This window comes from Ictalurus furcatus, chromosome 8 (assembly GCF_023375685.1).
Source record: "Ictalurus furcatus strain D&B chromosome 8, Billie_1.0, whole genome shotgun sequence".
Classification (NCBI taxonomy): domain Eukaryota; kingdom Metazoa; phylum Chordata; class Actinopteri; order Siluriformes; family Ictaluridae; genus Ictalurus; species Ictalurus furcatus.
In genome coordinates this window covers 20,055,188-20,077,801 of record NC_071262.1, presented here as the reverse complement: position 1 = coordinate 20,077,801, position 22,614 = coordinate 20,055,188, and the positions used below count along the sequence as shown (strand labels likewise).

The window sequence follows — 22,614 nt, the reverse complement described above, 5'->3', positions numbered from 1 at the left end:
TCCATTTTCAGATCTCTCCAGAGATATTCAATCGGGTTCAAGTCTGGGCTCTGGCTGGGCCACTCAAGGACATTTACAGAGTTGTCCTGTAGCCACTCCTTTGTTATCTTGGCTGTGTGCTTAAGATCGTTGTCCTGTTGGAAGATGAACCTTCGCCCCAGTCTGAGGTACAGAGCGCTCTGGAGCAGGTTTTCATCAAGGATGTCTCTGTACATTTCTGCATTCATCTTTCCCTCGATCCTGACTAGTCTCCCAGTTCCTGCCACTGAAAAACATCCCCACAGCATGCTGCTGCCACCATCATGCTTCACTGTAAGGATGGTATTGGCCAGGTGATGACTGGTGCCTGGTTTCCTCCAGACATTACGCTTGCCATTCAGGCCAAAGAGTTCAATCTTTGTTTCATCATGGTCTTAGAGTCCTTCAGGTGCCTTTTGGCAAACTCCAGGCGGGCTGTCATGTGCCTTTTACTGAGGAATGGCTTCCGTCTGGCCACTGAACCATACAGGCCTGATTGGTGGAGTGCTGCAGAGATGGTTGTTCTTCTGGCAGGTTCTCCTCTCTCCACAGAGACACGCTGGAGCTCTGTCAGAATGACCATCAGGTTTTTGGTCACCTCCCTGACTAAGGTCCTTCTCCCCCAATCGCTGGGCGGCCAGCTCTAGGAAGAGTTCTGGTGGTTCCAAACTTCTTCCATTTACAGATGATGGAGGCCACTGTGCTCATTGGTACCTTCAATGCTGCAGAAATGTTTCTGTACCCTTCCCCAGATCTGTGCCTCGATACAATCCTGTCTCGGAGGTCTACAGATAATTCCTTGGACTTTATGGCTTGGTTTGTGCTCTGACATGCACTGTTAACTGTGTGACCTTATATAGACAGGTGTGTGCCTTTCCAAATCATGTCCAATCAACTTAATTTACCAAAGGTGGATTCCAATCAAGTTGTGGAAACATCTCAAGGATGATCAGTGGAAACAGGATGCCCCTGAGCTCAGTTTTGAGTGTCATAACAAAGGATGTGAATACTTATGTACATGTGCTTTTTTTGTTTTTTTATTTTTAATAAATTTGCAAAGATTTCAAACAAACTTCTTTCATGTTGTCATTATGGGGTGTTGTTTGTAGAATTTTGAGGAAAATAATTAATTTAATCAATTTTGGAATAAGGCTCTCACATAACAAAATGTGGAAAAAGTGAAGCGCTGTGAATACTTTCCGGATTCAATGTATATAGTGTATTTTGGGCCTTTTTCTGTCAGATGATAATATTCGTGCTCAAGTAATTTATTCTCCAATACAGACATACAAATAATGTCTGGTCTTCAAACTGAGTTTTTGGGTGGCTTTTTTAAGATAAGCTGTTTATATGTTGAATCCCAGATTAAAGCTCAGTTAATTGGCCTGCATTTTGAAACATGAGATCTCAGCCAGCTTGCGAGTCCACACTGAAATTCCTGTCTGCTTGATATTTATTTTATTCAAGACACCACATCCTAGATTAGATTGATTATTTTTTGAATGTCTGCACTCGTGATAGTGAGAGTCTGCATATTAAAGGTAATCGTTCCTGTCTGGTATTTAGTCAAGTCATGTTTAAATAGAGTTTATGTCGAGTGGATGGTATAATAAACATTATTATCTGGTCCTTCCAAACAGCAGTATCAGTATTTATGTAAAGCAGTCATGGTTTTTAAGGCAACCATTAGTTTATGGGAGATTTCTTCTGTACAGACTGTATGGTCTATATCAATAGGCTTCTCATTAGTGCAGTTGAAAAATGCTACTGAATGCTAATGAAGATTTAGTGAGCAGTTTAATTTGACCTCTTTTTGTAGTCGAGGAGGCAATGCGGATTAACAAGAAACTTGTATCCATGAACAAAAAACAAGAATCTACAATTGCTGCACTGAAAAAGGTAACGCTTTAATATGTAAAGTATATATGTTTTATTACTTTTATATATATATTTTATTTATTTGTTTATTTATTTATTTTTAAAGGTACATGGCGCAAAGATCAGTGGAGTCTGGCACAACAACAAAAATTTAATTTAAAAAAACTTAATTTAAAAAAAATTATGTAGAAAGTAAAAATTGAGAACAACAGATAGAGGGCTACAGAAGTTTATGCTAATTCACAATAATGCTCTCAAGTAATTTAGAGTTGATTTGCATCTTATATTTTCCTAAAACATAAAAAAGAGCTATAACTTGACTGTCTATGAGTGTGTACATTATGCATGAAAGGGTTAAACAACCCAGACTAACCTGGACATCTTACTCAGACATGTTAGTATCTGATTTAAGTGTAAACTCTTTATTTTAGGATATGGAGGGGCTTAACAGTGAGCTGGTAAAAAGCAAAGTTGTGTCCATCTGCAGATCTGGAGACGAAAGTTCTTCTTACCTGCTGAAAGACCAACAAATGCAGGAGCTTAAGCAAAGGCTGATTGTGGTACATTTTTATATTTTCTCAAAAAAAGTAACATATGGCGGGAATGACAGAAATGTGAATCACCGCAGAGTTGGGTTACTCTCTGTTTGTAGGAGACAGAACTGAATAAGAAGCTAAGAAATGAAATTGCTGTAGAAAGAGCAGAGAAGCAGGTATGTTTATTAGTGCTGAATTGTTGATACTGTTTTTCCAGGTGTAATATTTCAAAGATATACAAAAATCATACTAAAGGTCTGGCAAAAACAGATACAGAATTTTTTTTACTCTTATAGGGTTCAGTATTTTGTACTGCTAAAAAAATTACAGTGGTAACATTTCACAGTAATCCTGACCTTAAGCCGGTAATACATCTCACTCGTTGGGTTCTGTGTGTGTGTGTGTGTGTGTGTGTCAGGAGCTTATGAGCTCCCTCCAGCATGCCCAGTGGCTGCTGCAGACTCAGACGCAGGCTGTGAGTCAAACCGAGCAACAGCTCCTCATACACACAGAGGAGTATCAGGTCAGTCTGTCATATAACATCATCAGTTTGCATCATCCACCCTGTGTGTGTGTGTGTGAGTGTGAGTTGGTTTGCTAGCTTTTATCTACACGAATGGTTGAATACTATCACAATTTTCTTATTCACATTTTCAACAGCATATATCCTCATTTAAATGTTTTATTATCTTATGTAAGTCTATCAAAACACACATTTCCAAAACTTTAGAGCAAAAGGACCTTGGTTCTTTCATGGCAGAAAAGGTGTCTGAATAAATACTTAATTTATGGCATGATTTTTTCTTAAGGTTCTTCTTTTTATTGTTAATTTATGTGTACATTTTCAAAATATAAAAACTAAACAATGTGGCTCATATGTCAAATAAATTATATAATTCCAGGCTGAATTTCAAATTGGGTTCTGATGTGCTGAAACTTGTGGCTTTATATGAGTATTCCAGGAAACACAAAAATAGTAAATCTAAGATAAATATCACATACAAGAAAGCATTAATGAGTAAAAAATAAAACCAAATTTGAACCATTAAAGTTTATGATTAAATAGATAATACTTCCTTGTGATTCTGCTTTAAAATTGACAGTATTCAATTTTAACTGATACAAACACATAGTGTAGCACTTCTGCTAATATATACGCTGTCTGTGGCAGTATAACATTATAAGTTAATTACTATTCAAACCCTTGGTATTTACTAATTGTTTGTGCAAACAGTCAGCCCCAGAGTTATTGGCATCTTTAGAAAAAAAAAAGAACATACTGTACATCCAAATCCACCTAAAAACAACATGTCGGTCCCCTGAGCTAAGAGAGTGCCTAATACTCTACAGTAGAGGATCTGGAGAGATTGTGCATTGAGGAGCATTCTTGGATGTGTTCTCTAATCTCCAGTCTTCTCCAAAGCATTACAGAGGAAGACTCAATGCTGTTAAGTTGGCAAAAGGGAAGAGCACATAGTATTAAATCCAGTGGTGCCAATAATTGTGATATCATTGTTAAAAATATTTTTGATAAGGTTTTTTTTTTTATTGCAAATTTACTTCAATTAAAAGTTTTATTTCTTGTATTTTCAGTGTGAGATTCACCTATATAAACCATAGACATTTTTGACACATCTTTACCAGGGGTGCCAATAATTCTGGTGCAGACTGTTTGCGAACTAGGAGCAGTTGTGTATTACAACAAAAGTATACTCACTTAGCAAATAAAAATGTTTTAAGAAGTAGAATAAGTAAATACTACAGACTGAAACCCACTAATCTTCACTCAGAAATATTCTGTACATTTCTTAATATAATGATTGCTTTGATTGATTATTTTATCTTAGTATAAAATGGAAACGGTTCAAATTAACATAAGATCAGAAATAAATGACGTCTCATAAATCGTATTTAGGAAGTATGGCTTGCAACTCAATAATGCTAAGCATGTTTATTGTCCATTTACGGACCCTGCTGTTTTATAGGCCCCCTGCCTCCATTTAATTCACATATTTATTTATTGATTAAAACCATTATTAACGTGACAAAACCCTGCTGATTTGTATGAGTGTCCCTGTCTGTTTAGAACCTTTGGTCCAGGTTGAATAAACGCATAAAAATTTACTATTGCATTAAAAATTTTCCGGGTGATTAATTTCATTGCAGGTCCTTAAACGAGAACATGAAATGGTCCGAGAGAGGAGCAAAGAAAAAGAGGACAGACTTGTGCACTTGATCGATGACTACAAACATTCCAAAATCGCTCTTGAAAAAGAGGTAGTTTTGCATAATGCTTTATTGTACTAAAATAAAGAAAGTAAAATCTCAACTAAAATAAAGTTTAAAAAAAATCAAAATTAGGCACTAGTATTGACCGCTCTGTGACTATGTGTATGTGCTGACCTGAAAAGGATCATTTTTGCGTAAAAATACCACAGGAAATGTGGGTTCTGTGCTTGTGGTGTTGCCAAATAGATGCGGACTCTGCATGCAAAAATGCAGGCAGATCAGGAAGAGCTGAAAGCTGTTAAAAAGGCATACGATCACCTCCATGAGAAACACCAACAACTGTCCTCTTGTATGATGCATCAAGCAAGACCTATTCATGGCTTAGAGGTAGGAACATTATTTATCAAACACATTGTTAGTCTTTAGAGAATTTATGAAGCTTCAAGTGCTGATGTTAAAACAGTGACTCACATTTATTTAACATAAAAGCTGTTACAATTAAAATAACTATTGAAGAACGATTTCTTTGTATATTGATTGGTCAGAAGGTGTTGAGTCATGTTGTTTAACAGCAGCTCTGACAGTAGTGTAATTCAAAATCACACATTCATACTGTATTAATGCGCTTGTTTCTATAACAACATCTTTTTGTATGGTGGAAGCTCTGCGTAATCTAAGCCTGATAATAAACAGATTTCAAAAAATATGTGTTGTTTAAAAAAGAAAACATGTGGAGTTGATATGTTGAAGCTTTCGGTAAGAAGACATTTATTTAACAAATCTCAGAAGTGTTTTCCAGAACTGGAGAGTCTGTAGGACAGAGGACTTCAGGATACTTCTTACTAACATAACAACATGTATTCCTTTGTGTTATGAACTTAAAGAGAGGCTATTGAGGGAATGATTTTTTCATAGCTGCTATAATGTAAGCGATAGCAGGAATTAGCTTGTCTCAGAGATGTTCCACAACATTAAATAATTTTTATTTATTTATTTTTTTTAAAACAGTGTGTCGTTCACTGATAAATTTAAAATTGTAATCGTTATCAAATTGCTGTGGTGTAAGAGGAATAAAACACTTCAGGGCTTCCTATTGTTGATTTCTATTACTTTCTATTCCTTATGTAATTTGGGAGTATGGCTTTATTTTGTATGGACTCAGTATAATAATGACTGGCTGTTTTATTTCAGAATGGCAGAATTGACATCCAAACAAATTCTCCTACCAGCCTGAACTGTGTTATGGATCTGGATAAGGATATATCTTCAGATGGAGAAGCCCGTCAAGCCAGTCCTCAAAATAACTGTGAGCAAATGAGACATTGCAAAGAAGATGAAGACATTCCAGGTGAGAGGAATGCAGGCTTCTGTTCTCCAGCCAAGCTGGGCGCCGTTAAAACTAATATTTTTGCACAGAATGATGTGATGTGGGGGGAGTTGGGTTCCTGGGTTGACAGAATACCTTTATCAAGAAAGCTTACCTGTACTTCTTATTTTTCAATCCGTAATGATGCATGAATTTAATTTCCTTGTGTAGATGAAAGGACTGCTGAGTGTCAAGAAGCGGTAATAGGCAGAGAAGACGATGAGGTTAATGTTCGTTCTCAGATGGATCGAACAACTCTGGCACTTCCACCTTCAGAAGGCCTTGTTGGTTTGGCTCCAGATCAGTCAGAGACAAGTGAGAGAGTCAGTGGAACTGATGTGACAAATCAGCAGATAGATCCAGCTGTCAAACAAGAAGCTAGCGTCAGTGAAAGCGCACCAGTGCTTGGCTTGTTTGATAATGGTCACCCTTCAAACGCACTGCAAAGTTATACAGAAAGCTGTCTCGCTAAGCTATCAGAACCCCAAACCAGGTCTGTTTATGGTGTGGCCAGTGACCCAGTGATGTCTGAACCCAGGGTTACGCCAGGGGAGAAGAGTCTGTGTGTCTATGAAAGACGAGAGCACCAGACACCAGATATACACACATCCGAGACATCTCAGGACATTAACTTGAAAGGAGTTGAGCCTCAGACTGCAGCACCTGAGAAAAATCAGGCACCAAGCACCTCACCAAATAGCGATAGTGTTGTAGAAGAAGATACAGAACCACCACATGCACATAACAAGAGTCCTACGAAGTACGGACAATTAGGTGTACCCTATTTAAACCCACAGCAACGATTCATTCCTCATGAGTCAGACTCTTCTCGTGAAGGATTCTCTTTAGTACCTCATGCTGCCTCAATTTCTGACACACCCTTTAGTGAACTACAAGAACTACAAGTAAGTCCTGATCAACAGGAAGACATAAACAACCATATCAGGGTCACTAAGGCAAAATGTATCCCAGAAGTGGAGTTGAATGCCATTTCCCATCCTGCTGAATCATCCTCTCGAAGTACAGTGTTTATCGCGGCTAATGTAGCAGAAGCTCAAGATGGAAATAAAACAGATGATATCTGTACTTCTGCTTTATCTGCACAGAGCAATGAGCAAAATGCGGAAGCATCTCCATATCCCCAGATGTCACACCCACAGGAAAATTCTGTGTTCCCTGATACAAAACTTAGCGAACAGCCGAATAATAAAGAAAATCAAATGACTGGCATAGAACCAGCTTACAGTGATGAAAGCAAAAGATATGGATCATCTCTTGAGTTGGACGTGCCTTTGAAAGAAACATTGGATGCAAAATTGAATGGCTCACAAAGTGCTGCATTGAGGCAAACAAACAAATCCTCAGCACCCTCAAAAATATTCATTTCTGAGCAGAAATCTGTGCTGCCCTCTGGCTTCCAGGACCTTCTCAGATCATTACGTACCCCTGTTTTTCCAAAGTCCACACTAAGAAACCGAGGTAGGTTGTTGTTTAATTAAAAATAGAGTCATCCGAATAGCATTGCTCTCAGGATGCGTGAATAGTAAAGTACTTCTTGTCACTCAGGTGGACCTCTTGACAAGGCGAATGTTTCAGACATCCATCCTTACCGAAAAAATGATCACTACGGGGAATGGAATGCAATAAAAGAGACATTTTCTGAAATCTCTACTGAAAAAGTAGGTCTCTCAAACATACAGGGAGGAGAAGGCCACAGTGACTTGCATGGCACACAAAGTGTATTTAAACTGCCCCTCATTCCCAAAAGTATTTCAGCTTGGTAAAATGGTTGCATTTTACTCAATGAAAGGTTGATTGGAAACAACAGGAAGAAAGTCACAGATTATAAATCAGTGGCAAGTCTGAAAGAAAGCTGAGAGGCTATATGGAGCAAACCAGAGAGCTCATGAAATCTAATGTCTAACTAATGTTTTAGAAAATGTATCTGTATCTTGTTCTCCGAAGTTAAGACAGCTTCTTTTAGTATTGCGCCATGTATTTATTATCTTTTTACCATTATTTTTTTTACACCAAAGGTCTTGTATTTAAGAGAGGGGAAAAGAGCAAGAAAGATATTTGGATGTACATGATTGAAATATATGACTTTCTTAGGCAGCATTTTAAGTTTCTGACTTGGTCTGAACTTTTACTGTAGGGTTTACAGTTGTTTTATCTTAGAAGGTCATTCAAGTGTGTATTATATTTGTGTTTGTAATATAAATTTGCTGCTGAAATACAAGCAGTCTGACTACCTCAAGTACGTATTGTCTCATACTTTATTAGAGCCAGGTGCTATATTGTCTAGAGAGGGTGACATAAATGTTTTTTATCCCTGGTATTACAAAGGGTGGGCTTTTGCCAGTTTTAGCAGTGATTGCTGATGTCAACAGTCATTTTGAGAAAGTAGGAAAAAAGAATAGAATTATGTTTTGTCAGCATGGGAGATATCTCATGTATATATCATAATACAGTAACTCAGTACATCAGCTTAAAAAAATAGGGTGTATGATTTCTTTTAAATGATTATATAACCCTAAACTGAAAAACTACAGAAGCATGTTGAACCTAAATTAATTCTCATTCGAGAATTATATGAAGTCAGCATATTACACTTTTATATGTGTTTTTGTTTCTCTATACAGGAGAGCAGAATTCCAATCTCGTTTGGTTCAGCTCAGCCAGGCAGCCCAGCGGCATGCTCTGTGGGTAATGGGCTGAGACAGAACTTCACTGTTACTCCCCCTCCAAGACGGCACAACTTGGGAAAAGTGTCTCGGTCCGTGTGTGAGGAAAGAACACCCACGCCTCTTGAGAAAGAGGACAATCAGAAGTCTGACATCAGGTCCCAGATCGCTAAGATTGAACAGTTCTTCTCTTCTGAAGTTGTTAAACCGCAAAAAAGACGTAGAGTAGATGAGATTGAACTTTAAAAGGCTTAGACTAAATGCATTATCTTTATTATATTAACACCCAGGCTGTTATAGAGCTTGAATGTGACTGTTTTGCTTTTGTTTGCGTCACATTTAACAAAAAAGAGTATTGTTTAAGACTTTTGTTAGATATATCAGAACTATCTCAATCTGATCACTTAATTTTTTTTAAATTCTGTTCCTTCTTTATGTGAAACATGACCCAAATGCATTTTAGTCCTTGCTCCATGCTTTACCCTACTGATAAACAAGGTAAGCTGCTTCACATAAAACATGTTCATTACAGTTTTAAAGCCAATTAACACTAATTACTCCCGAGATGGTCTGTCTTTTCCTCTGAGGACATTTAATTTGCCAAATACAAACTGCTGCCAACTATAACTTGTGTTAATTAAAACATTTGAGTAACAGGAATCAATTAATGCACATTAACCCAAATTAGAAAATGCAAATGATTCTCTCATTAAGTTTATGTTCTCAATAAGGAGGTTGTTTAGAACATATGGGCACATGTTAGGGCGATACAGATGACAAAATGTGTTGCCGCTGCTGCTCAAGTAGAGAGTTTATGTTGTAGAACAATCAGCAGATGTTAATGAGCTTTTCCATCCACCTGAAAATCTGCCAAACTAAAATCTAACGTCATATTTGTACTTGATATGTTTGTATTTGATTTTCTTTCGGTTTTATTTGGGATGTACGTGTGTTCGTGTGTGTATTTGTTATTCCCATATATTCTACAGAGCTGAAGCTGATGCATGCATTTCATTCTGTTTTATTGTTAGATAAATCACAGTTCATTTTTAAAATTAAAGTAGTTTAAAGGGCTTAACAAAAATCATTCTCCTTAGAAGAAATAAAACCACACTGCAGAAAGAAAATGTGCACCTCCTGAGGATGGCACAAGGTCCCTCTCAGATCTGGCTTAATACACTTACTCATTATTAATATGTCAAAATGTTAATGTCCTCATAAAGAAATCTGATGTGTTTTGAGTGTCTGTGCCAGCAGTGCTGACCCTTATCCTTAAAGGGAGTAGGCAATATGGAAAGCGCAATTTTAATACACAATCTGGAATATGAAGTGGCGGTCCTTTGAAACAGTCAATTACACTTGAGCGCGGGAGGGACCCTGGTGTTAATTACTAGTCGGTTTTATGTAGAGTGTAAATAAAGAGCTTGCTGACATTCACATTCCATCACTATGTCCTGACTGCCACAGCAAATTAGCCTGGCCCCTATGGGCTCCACTGGACCCTGAGCGTTCATTTAACACTAGAATAACACTCACTAACACTCACCGCAAACGAGGGAGCAGAGGGCTGCACAGGCAGGGCTAGCAGAGATGCTGATTAGATTCACATTGAGATCTTTAAAGACACTTTTCTTGGCTATTAAGAAAAATATTTGGGTATTGTTTAAAAGTAGTTAGTTATGGAGAAGCTGGTTGTAAGCAATTCACTTTAACCTACAGTCATATTTGAATGACTTACATAGACATAAACAATATTAACATCAGATAAGATTTAAGAATTTTTTATTCAAAATTGGTTAAGAATTTTAGCATGTAATCCTAAAGCAACATATGTCAAATAGCCGTGAGTCCGCAGCAGGGTTTTAATAGAACGCCCAAACTATTGCTTTAGATACTAAGCAATTGTTAACTACCTTTTATGTTTTTTTTTCTTGCCAAAAGATCCCCCCTCCATCTTTCTGCATGGAGGAGGACACACTAGTGTTGTGAATCACCTCCGCTTTAGCCTTCTCATCTTACCTCTCACTGAGAGACGAGAAGATAATCCCTGCCTGCCCAGTATTGTCAAAGGTCACCACAGTTTAAAGTTCACCATCCACATCATTTATATGGCCCTAAATTAGCCCCAACCTGTGGTTCTGACTCTCTCTTTCTCTCTCGCTCTGTCTCTCTCGCTATCTCACTTTTAACTGACTATTCATCAAATCATTGCTCTGCACATCCTTGCAGCGGGAAACATGAACAATGCTCGGTGGACAATGCTTTTGATTGAATTATGCTCCTCAAGGACCACCGTGGGAGCGCCATACGTTTCTAATTCTGCAAAGGTTAGGAGCGATCACATGAGTACACATTACTCCCCCGTACATCTATATATCTGTGAGCGGCACAGTGCGCTCCATAAAGGATGAACCATTTCAGCTGTTACTGAAAAGTAGTGGACCCCAAAACCCAGTCTTAACCCGCATGCTGTCCTGCATTATCCATGTCCCTGCTGACGTGTTGGGCTGTAAGTCTCGCACAGTGGGACATCCAGCTGGATGATGGAGAGCGCTAGTGCACTCCAGGGGAGCTTGTAAAACTGCCGTGCCCCTGATTTCCACTCTGAGCCCGGCCTCCACCTCAACGCACTCTCCATTCTCGGCTTTCCCTAAATCATGGAGCGGGGATGACATGTTGAGATCCATTAAGCAACAAATGTATTTTGTTACTAACTTTTACAGGGTCAGAGAGATGGTCGGGGTCTTGCTGTTTTAAAGTAATGCACTGTGGAACACTGAATCAGTGTCCGCTAATGAAGAGTAGGTGGCCTGTTCAATTACAGGGGAAAAGATAGGGTCATTTTTTTTTTTTTTTTTTTTTTTTTTAACCAAATTGCTGTTTCTTTCTCATATAGTCATAACCAGTCATGAAAGTGAAATATGATAAGACGATTTTCTGAAGAGAGATATCTTAGCCATCTTTATGCCTCTTAATCATTTATCATTCAAATGTTGATTTTTTAAAAAATTTAATTAAAGGAGTTATATTAAGGTAAACTTTCCATTGGTTACCTTTATTATTTCTTTGTTTATTTGTTATAACGTCTTTTTTTTTTTTTATCTTAATCTACTAAAATTCTGGAAAGCAGCTGAGTATTGCTGTTTGAGCTCTCTTTGTCAGCAATTACTCATGAGTGAAACTTGCTGTTGTTTTTATCAACATTGTTTTTGATAGTTCTGCGACATGTGTGTGTGTGTGTGTTTGCTTGTGTGTGTGTATGTGTGTTAGTCAGAGGGAATGAGATAGATATTGAGGCCACTACACAAGGCCCCAATGACATGCACCATTAATCTCACCCAGCTACCCTTAACTGCTTCTCAGCTATTCAGAGAACATCTCAATTGTTTTATTGAACTTTATCCATCTCTCTCTTTTTCATCTTTATCCTCTAGTGTTTTTTAAAAACACATTTTTGTTCATGCTCCAAAATAATTGCCTTCAACTGTTGTCTTAGTGGGCAGTTAATAGGAACATGTCCTTCACAAGTTAATTGAGAATATCTTTGTAATTCTGGAAGCTGGAAACAAAATGGTGCTTCCTTCATCATTTGACTGATGGGGATGGTGCTAATTTCCTCTGCTTGTTGCATTTTCTCATGCCATCTCACTTTTCCGTAATATATACTTCGAAAAGATCCACGTCTGAGTAAGTCTCCGGTATGCTAGAGATTAAACTCCAGGTCTTGAGGCTCCGAGGCTGTTTTTATGGGACACTTTTCCTGAAGAATTCATCACAGAGTGTCTGCTGCCATTGAGCAGGTGCCTTCCATCAGGATTTCAGTGTGACTCACAAAGCCACATTAAAACTCATACTTGCTCCATTGGCTCGTGTGCCGCTGAGTTGTCTGATGTAGTCTGAGTGTCACTTTCTTCTCCCTGCTTACTCAAATAATAAGAGCTGATCTTCCTTATTATAAATTTTAATATACGTCCTACGGTGTTGGTTTCGCTTTCATTTATTGATTTTTTTCCCATAGAAATACCAAGTTCTGTTGTCATAGTCGCCATATAAATATGTGTGCGTGTGGAATTTTGTGCGTAAATCAACTTCTGAGATTTTGAACGGGTATGTGTATTTATCCCTTACTACCAGATTAACGACCAACAGTGCACCCTTTAATGACCTGTCAGATTGCAAGAAAAATGAGGTCAGAGGTCATCAGATTGAAATCAGTTCCATTCCTGGCTTCATGGTGCCAGTGCCTACATTTTTCCATCTCTCTTTAGCGATAACAAAATGATTGAATTTTCCTATGTGGTTTATTTCGGTTGCAATTCAAATCAAGTTTTAAATCAATTTACAACTTCCTGGTAATCTGAAAGATATTGCACAATATTATTACAAAGACTTTTCCCTCTCACATTCATTTTGACTGAAAAATGACCAAAATACTGCAAAATCTCTTCACTATAGAACATACACTGAACAGAATTATTCAGATGAGACGAGATGAAAAGTAAATCTCTATTAAGTGGTCACACAATCATCCGTTACAGTTACGTCATTAATTATCAGACAAGGAATGTGCAGGCTTTTCATCTTAATCTAGAGACCAAGCCGGGCCAAGACACAGCAGGAATTCAGAGATGATTTAGCTGCCTTTGACTTAATCAGTCTTAGGTGCATTACAATGGCAGTGCACATTGATGGATCACTTTCTAGTCACTGAGTGGTGTTTATATAGTGCACTTTCACTGACTGTCTCACCACGCTCCTTGGCTGAAAGAAAACGATAGTGACGCTTCAAGGGCCAAGAGGTCTCGTTTAAAGCCGGCCCTGGTGTGTTGGTTATTTTATATATCTGAACAGATGTATGTATATATCATTTGAACAGTTAATCACTTGTAGACCCTAAAACAAACCAAATTCGTTAGCTTCTAGATGTAATTAAATGTGACTGCAGGGATGGGCTTTTGACTTGGAGAAGTTCTTTCGGTCTTGTTTTGTATAAATGATGCAATTACAGTACTTCAGCAACATGGACCTAACCGAACAGCCATTAAACTTGGGATAATGTTGTCAGAATACATCTTTGAATGTTATTTAGTGATACAATATACACTGTAGTCTAACATAGTCTAGCCCTTCAACTCTTTGTACTTGAAATTTGTCCTTTTTCCTACAAACTGCACTACAGCAGTACCCAGTATATGCTGAGTAACATTTAGCTTTTTACAGGATCACAAATCTCCAATTGGTTACTGATTGGTTACTGTTGAGTACTACATCAACATGAAGCTAACCACACATCTATTAAAGCCTGCTCTCTGTCAGTAAACTAATGCAGCCATATTGCTGTTTCTACAGTTTCTGATTGAGGTCTTTAAAGTAGTTTATAATGATATCCTCCAGTTCTGTCTTCCTTGTGGAAAGCCCCTCGTGAGCTGACCAGCTGGTGAACCCAGACACCGCCAGAGACATCACTTTTCAAGTAACTGTACTCTTGTTAGTTTTGTTGCCAAATGATCTGGCAAGACATGCCTTTATAAACTTCCCAGCACTAAAATGTCTCTATTAGCACTTTTAACTGCTGAGCTTTAAAGATGGTGTCAAGTGTTAAGAACACGATGACATGGAGGAACAAAATGTCTCTTTGAATACAGCTGAAACGTCAGTGATGTGGCGTGGCATACCACAATAACACTTCCAGCACACTCACCTGACACTGTGGTATCGTTAGTTGAGTCATTGTTCTGAAAAAACATCAAACCTTATGTCGTACACTGCTGTGACCTCTTGTCCTTGTTGCTGATATTCTCAGTTTAAACACTGTAACCTTTTTTTGCCTTTTTATCAAAGCAACCCGTGCTCTGCATTTATTATTTCCAGATTTTGATCCCGCCGCTCTGTTCAGGCCTGACATGTAGCTCAGCTCAGTCGTGGAGTTCAGCTCTCAGGATCTGGCAGGAGATAAGCACTTTGTAGTGATTTACAGGCCTGGTATTTGATTCCTACTAAACCGATGCTGCAGCATTCGAACACCGAGATACTATCTTTGAAGAAATGTCCTGACCAAACATAATTTCTGCTCTCTCCTGGAGCCTGGCCAGGCCCTCGAAAGTTTTTCCTCCTCATAAACTCAAGTGGAGACTGAAAAATTTCATCTCCCAAGATTGATAGTGTGTGCTTAGGATATAGAAGTCTCAGTTTTTATTATACAAGGACTCTATTCCTCTAAGTGTTCCATTGTGTGCTATTTGTAGAACAAAGTATATGAAGCTTTCACTGCGCACACAGAGTCCAAAACTATCACAGTGCATTAAAAACACAAGTATATATAGATTATGTATAGAAGTAATAGATAACTTCTGCTTCAGTTGTCATGAAACTGTGCCAGATGAAACTGCATGTCTGAAGGATGACTGCAATACCCAGCGTCCTTGTGCTTTTTAATTAAGCCAAATGTTGAATGTTTTTATTCCCACATGTGTTCAAGGCTTTTGCGCTGTGTGCATACCACAGGGCATTAATGAACAGTTCTGCAGCTGGTGGTACCACTCCGATACCCTTCTGCCTGCACTCTCTCCAAGACGCTCTGTTTAAGTAATGCTGGACAGCAGCCCACATCCGCCTAAATTTCTCTCTGTTTATAGGCGTTTGAAGGTGAGCCAGTGTTTTAAATACTTCAGTAGATCTCAGACAATTCTTGGGCTTTGCCTTATCTACCATTCTTCACAAATCTACTACCACCTGCACGTTATTTTAAGAGCATCTTGCAGCTCAGCATGGCCAAGTTCCAGTCAAAGATGGGAATAATAAAGCAAAACTGTTAAACTTGGGATAGTACAAGAAAACCCTTACTGAAACTTTGTCAGGATGCATAGATGAAAGTTATATCATGATACAGTACATTTTGGTTAATTGCTGATTTTTGTGAGGTAAGATCTCAAATAAGATTAAGGAATATATATTTTCTATATATACATTCCGCTCTTTTTCACTCGCAACTTATTTGTGCTATTTCAAAGTCTTAAAGAAGTCTTCATCAGTAATTACACCCATTAGGGTCTATCCGAAAGGTTACAATATATTAAGATATAATTTAAATCTCAAGCTCACTACATTATTATTAATAGTGATATGCACTCAATGAAGATTCTTATGTTTTAAATTTTTTTGTGTTATTGCAAAGGACTAATTAAGTTTCATCGAACAGCTTTATTCATTCATTCATCCTCAGTAACCACTTTATCCTGGTAACGGTGTATCCGAAGCCACTCCCAGGAACACTTTACACAAGGCAGCAGAAGTCACCCCAGATTGAACCCCAGATCTGTGAAAAGAAATTTACATATTAATTCACACCTATGGGGTGATTTAGTGTTTCCAGTTCATCTATGTGCATGATTTTAGGTGGTGGGAGTAAACCGGAGACCCCAGTGGAAACCCATGTGAACATGGAGAGAACATGTTAAACTCCACACAGTCAGTAAACCAGGTTGTTACCACATTTTCTCAAATGTAGGATTTGAGGAACTCTAATAACTTTACCTAGGAGGTTTAGTTGATAACATTTGCAACTAGTAACATTATCAGAAAGGTTCCACAATGTTGCTTATGTCTACAAGGGACAGCATTCTAGGAAGATTGTGAAAGAAACAGACTTCAAACCAAGGATTTAGTTTCTAATTAATTTCATATACTTGGTGTGACACTGTCTTGCACAGTTTTCTATTAAAAATGGACAAAAATACACCAATCAGCCATAACATTAAAACCCCCTGTCTAATATTGTCCAGGTCCCCCTGGTGCTGCCAAAATAGCTCTGACACCTTGAGGCATGGACTCCACAAGACCTGTGTGCTGTATATGGCACCAAGATGTTAACAGTAGATCCTTTAGGTCCTCTAAGTTGCTAGTTGGGGCCTCCATGGATTGGACTTCTTTGTCCAGCACATCCCACAAATGCTCTGAATGATATCTGGGGAATTTGGAGGCAAAGTCAACACCTTGAACTCTTTGTCATGTTCCTTAAACCATTCCTGAACAATTTTTGCAGTGTGCCAGGGCACATTATCCTGCTGAAAGAGGCCATTGCCATTAGGGAATACCGTTGCCATGAAGGGGTATACTTGGTCTGCAGCAATGTTTAGGTAGGTGGTGTGTGTCAAAGTCTGCATCCACATGAATGCCAGGACCCAATCTTTCCCAGCAGAACGTTGTCCAGAGAATCACACTGCCTCCGCCGGCTTGCCTTCTTCCCATCTCCTCCCAAAGTAAGCAATGAAAACTCACCTGGCTGTCCACATGATGTAAAAGAAAATGTGATTCATCAGACCAGGCCACCTTCTCCTATTGTGCCATGGTCCAGTTCTGATGCTCATGCGCCCATTGTAGGTGCTTTCAACAGTGGACAGGGGTCAGCATGGGCACTCTGACCTGTCTATGGCTACGCAGCCCCATACACAGCAAGCTGCGATCCACTGTGTTCTGACACCGTTCTATCATAGCCAGCATTAACTTTTTCAGCAGTTTGTGCTACAGTAGTTCTTCTGTGTGATTGAACCAGACGGGCTAGCCTTGAGCCTTGGGGGCCCATGGCGCTGTCACCAGTTCAGCAGTTGTCCTTCCTTGAACAACTTTTGGTAGGTACTAACCAAAGCATACCAGGAACACCCCACAAGACCTGCCATTTTGGAGATGCTCTTACCCAGTTGTCTAGATATCACAATTTGACGTTTGTCAGTCACTCAGATCCTTACACTTGCCCATTTTTCCTGCTTCCAACACATCAACTGACTTCACTTGCTGCCTAATGTATGCCACATCTTGACAGGTGCCATTGTAAAGAAATAATCAATGTTATTCACTTAACATGTTTTAAAGTTATGGCTGATCGGTGTACATTGCAAAGCTGCAGACAGCGTCATCTTGATGCAGGAATCACTTCTTCTTATGTAAACACTTTACTGTTGCTCTGCTCAAGCATCCGACTCTGGCACAAGATGTTTGAACAGAAGTAATTTGGATGATAATGAAATGATATTCTGCAAGTTTTTAAAGCTGTTTTTGTATCTATTGTCATGAAGAAAGTCTGTGATTCTAAATGCAAAGGTGGAAATATCCATGGTTTCGCCGAAGCATTTAGAATTGTTGACACATTGCTACACATTGACACCTGAACATTACACGTTTATGCTTTCTTATCTAAAGCAGATGTCAGACCAACTACAAATAAATTATGTGAAAGACGTAGTTTTATTTGCTTCGTCCCTTAACATATGTTAGGTTTTGTGTGGTAAACTTTTTTTTTTGTTTTCTTTCTGACTGATAGGATTTTCTTTGTCTGTAAATAAGCTGTTCTTAATTGTTAGATACATTGTTCTTAAAAGTGTAATGCAAAACTATAAAACATCTTGAATGCTCCCTTACATATGGGCTAAAATTGTGTATATTATTTATTTTTACTGAACCATTCTTTTAATGTTGTGATTTATTTAAAAAATTAACAAGTCTGCAAGAAGCCCTTTGTTAAATTATTTAAAATTCAAGTGAATATTAATAAATAATTATTATAAAACCATCATTAATGAAGAACTAGTTGATTAATGAAGAACAACAATAGCAACTTTGTGGTGAAGTTCCACTGAATATTCTCAATCTAATAAAGTATTTTTCTAGATCAACAGCTGCTTGTTACGGTAAAAAGGGGCTAAAGGAATTTGTCCCACAGTATCTTTACTTCAAGGCCGCTTCTCTCGCTCAGTCTTACTCTGCTTGTGGTGATGAATCTATCAGACTCGTGACTCCCCGAAGACTGACAAGATGCTCCTCCAGACACCTGCACCATGTTTTCAGCTGCATATGTGTGTAAGTGTATGTATGTGTGAGGTACGGTTGGACCAGCATGAATGATGAACCCTCAGTATCAGCAGATAAACCAATGATGGAGGCCTCCTGAGCTTCCAAGGTTCAGTCGCTGAACAAAAACACTCTTCTTTTTCTCTTGTAGTATCAGAGACCCCTGGTTTATCTAGTTTGTCCATTCTCAGAGCTTTGAAGTATATTGAAACAGGCAGCTAACATAAACCAGTGTGTGCTGATTGGGAGTTTTTAACTTTCTGGATGGCATATGTATGTGTGCATAAGAATGTCAGGGTGTGTGAATGTGTTTGCTAAGAGCACGAACAGTGGGACATTGTTTTTAAGCAGACAACAGTTATTTCACACCGAGCGATGTTACATTGACTGCATTTCTCTGAAGCTGCCACTGATAAGAGTGATGATGATTCATTTGACCGCACATCTGCAGTTCACACAGCTTTAGCCGTGCGAGTCATGATCTACATTGTTATCCGTTGTCCTTATGACTTTATTTCTTCTGAGTTTTAATTACAGCTTTTGTCATGTTTACAATAAATCTTTGCTCAGAGTGAGAGCTCTTAGCTACATGCATATTCAAACTTTGCCATCCCGTTGTCATGGGTGAACAATAGCATTTTTCATTTCCTTTAAACGCTCTCCTAGGATTTCCAAGAAAGATCTATCACACGAGCGGAAGTCGTCTTGGGGCTATCAATAAACCCGCTGCACAAATGACGTTGGCTGCGATTCCACCTTGAAGTCGGAGCCTTTTGATGCAACAGTGGGGTTTATAAAAACAAAATATTTTCAGGGTCAGCTGGACCGCTGTGTTTTCCTTACGCCTGGGGAGCACTTGGCTAAAAGTCGGCCACGGCTTTATTTTAAGATAATTTGTTGTTTGTAAAGTGGAAAAATGCATTTGAATGGCCAGGGGAGTCATTTTTTTTCTGCGCTGTTGTTTTTGAAAAGCAGCATTAGACATCCACAGAATGCCTTCAAGCTCCTGGGAGAACCCGGCAGAACCTATGGTCCTTTTTCGTGTGTGTGTGTGTGTGTGTGTGTGTGTGTGTGTGTGTGTGTCTACAAATATATAGGAACTAAAGCAGAGCGAAAGATAGGGTAAGGTTCTGCGCTTAGTCACGCTCAGCTCTTTAAAAGTTTTCTCAAGGAAATGTTGTGTTAAACTTGTGTAGACAAAAATGTTCCAAGTTCTTCCTCCCTTTGACTGGAATGTAATGCAATTCTGCTTCCTTCCCAAATATTGTCTGTACTAACCAATGGTTATTCAAAAGCTATTTCTTGAACATCTAAATTTATTTTTAGGACTGCTACATATCTCTGCTATAGATATCTCTGCCTTTCATCATTGGCTGCCGGATGAAGCCTCACCCCAGGCACTTATACACCACTCTTTTCAGTTTGATAGCAAGAAAAAAAAAGACTTTAACACAATGACTTTTGCTGACATAACAGAATTTTTTTTCTCTTCCTCATGCTCTCTTTGCCTGGGTTGAAAAGTTGAGTCCCGGGTCAGCAGCTTTCAGCAGAAGCCCAGACTAGAATTCCAGATGGCGAAGTAAGAGCAGATCTCAGCTCATCAATTTAACGAGCCATGCTGTCGCTGCTTATCCACGTTCTGCTCCTAGGCCAACGCTTCCGGCTGCAGTGCTAGACAAATTGAGATATATCTCAGCTAACTGGGAACAGCGTAGAATCAGTGTACAAAATGCAGGCATGCTGAAACAATGCTACTCCTGCATGTGTTTTATGACCTTTTCTGATCTTAACTTAATGTGTCTGTTTTTACCAGTATGTTGTTCTAAGGAGTCTTCTGAGAAATTATAAAAAGGGGAAAGGAAGAGGAAAGAGTGCTAATGCCGCAATCTATCAATTTGATAATTATTAAGATGAGGATGTTGTGAAGGGAGCTTAGAAGTTTGCAGATTTTAGATATGAAGTAACAAGTTGCCTGGCTTCCACCAACACCATGTTTGTGTGTAGGCTAACTGTTGCTATGAGAACAAAACGCCTGGCAAGACTATAAGCGGTGAGGATAACCTTTTAATGTTATCATACATCAAAAGAGAAGAAACACTCAAGGACACCAGTGACTAGCTCCTGTATCTGAATGTGAAAAACATTGAGTCAGTGTTCAGAAGCCTCACTGCTTCACTGCATGTGATTTTAAAACAAACAAACAAACAAACATATTAATACATAAAAAAGTTATTTGTAAATATTGAGTCAGTCCTAAAACACAGTTTAGTGTCTTTGAATGGCACATCTCATTTCATTTCATGGAAGCATTTCAATTCATAATATAAATCAAAATATCCTATTCGGATCCTACTTGAGCATCACACTGACAGAATAACAAATTTCTTCTATTCATCCATCCATCCATTTTCTATACCACTTATCCTACAGGGTTGTGGGGAACCTGGAGCCTATCCCAGGGAGCATGGGGCACGAGGCGGGTTACACCCTGGACGGGGTGCCAATCCATTGCAGGGCACAACAAATGACTTGTTATTAAAATATACAAGCGCTCCATTTTTAAATAACCTCTTGGAACCATGTGAACATCAAATGGTTACACTACAATTTAGATTATCTACATACATATAATCCAAACAATAAAGTTAAATTGCATAATCATGCTAAAATTACTAGAGTTGTACAAGCTACAGTGTTAACTATTAGTGTTTGGTTAACATTTAACAGTAAAATAAATTCCACAGACTCCCTCAGTACAGATTTATTTCACATTATTATTTACACATTTACAAAAGTGTGTCTATTTATTAGCACCACACAGTTTTTTTTTATTCCTGAATTTTCCACACATAGAACACAATAGGTCCAAGAAATTAATTATAGGAGATATGGGTTTGAGACATTGTTTGAGTCAAAATGGGTTTGGATTTTAACCCATCAAGTGATGGGTGGCATGGGGGTGCACAGCTCCAAGGTTCTGGGTACGATCCTGAGCTTGTGATTTTGTCTGTGTGGGGTTTCAGTGTTCTCTCTATGTTCATGTGGATTCCCTCAGGGTTCTCCAGTTTCCTCCTACTGTCCATAAACAGGCAGGTAGGTGGATTGGCAACCCTAAATTGCCCCTAGGTGTGAATGTGTGTGTGCATGACTAGTGATATTGGGACTGGCTGTGGATCCAACGTGACCGTGACCAGGATATTGCTTACTGAATTTGAATGAATGAAAGAATTTAAGTGTCCAGACAAACAAGCTAATAATTATAAGAACTTGTATCTAGATTAAAAATTTAAAAAATCATAGACCCTACTCTGAGGGCCACTTATATAGAATGATTAATTAAATCTTCTAGTTGTGTTTCATTAATACTCAGTGTATCCAGATGGATTTGTCAAATTATCCATTTCACACAAAATTTTACTTTGCTCTTTATTAGTGTGGTATTTGCAAAAAACTGTATGCATTTATGTGTATCTGTAAGCTCCAGCAGCAGTGTGTAAGTGAGGACAGGCGAATGATGTCCAGTGCTGTTCCTCCCTTCCGTTAATAGCGTAGAAGTGAAGCAGGAGTTCAGCCCTCAGACGGAGGAGGCACAGGGAGGAAAGTGCTCTTCTCCTCACTGGACACTCCACAGTGTGCTAGAATTGGGTTTTGCATTCATCACTATACATAACTCATGCTTTACATGATCATCTTATCATATATGATGTTATGACCATGGTATATCTTAAATAAAATATAACTTGATTGTCTGCCAACAGACTAATTTGTTATAGACTAATTTGTTTCTAATTGTGAGTTAAAAATTAATTGTTGTCCGACTAAAAGTGTGAGTTCTTTTGTATTGTTCAGGCAGGACTGCTTTTAATATTACTGTGTTGAATTATCATCATGTTTCCAGCTGGGAACAAGTCCTGACCTTAGCATTATAAGGTTCTGTCTGGGCTAAGAATAAATTGGAGATAGAACCTTATAATACAAAGGTCACAAAATGTACACCTTACATGATCGTTCAACACTTAAGGGGAACATGTTTAATAAAGTCCTAAACTGTACCCAAGTA

At 38.5% G+C, this 22,614-nt stretch overlaps 1 protein-coding gene across 1 annotated transcript in view; it reads left to right on the top strand.

Moving 5' to 3' along the window:
• Nucleotides 1–11,576, top strand: part of LOC128611303 (uncharacterized) — a 19,145-nt gene extending 7,569 nt beyond the window's left edge. The window contains exons 9-18 of the mRNA XM_053630690.1: nt 1,838–1,917; nt 2,328–2,456; nt 2,549–2,608; nt 2,851–2,955; nt 4,599–4,709; nt 4,908–5,048; nt 5,853–6,009; nt 6,199–7,506; nt 7,594–7,706; nt 8,670–11,576. Of these exons, the coding sequence (XP_053486665.1) occupies nt 1,838–1,917; nt 2,328–2,456; nt 2,549–2,608; nt 2,851–2,955; nt 4,599–4,709; nt 4,908–5,048; nt 5,853–6,009; nt 6,199–7,506; nt 7,594–7,706; nt 8,670–8,957 (2,492 nt within the window). The 3' untranslated portion in view covers nt 8,958–11,576. The remainder of the gene's footprint in view (nt 1–1,837; nt 1,918–2,327; nt 2,457–2,548; nt 2,609–2,850; nt 2,956–4,598; nt 4,710–4,907; nt 5,049–5,852; nt 6,010–6,198; nt 7,507–7,593; nt 7,707–8,669) is intronic.
• The last annotated feature ends 11,038 nt before the right edge of the window (nt 11,577–22,614 follow it).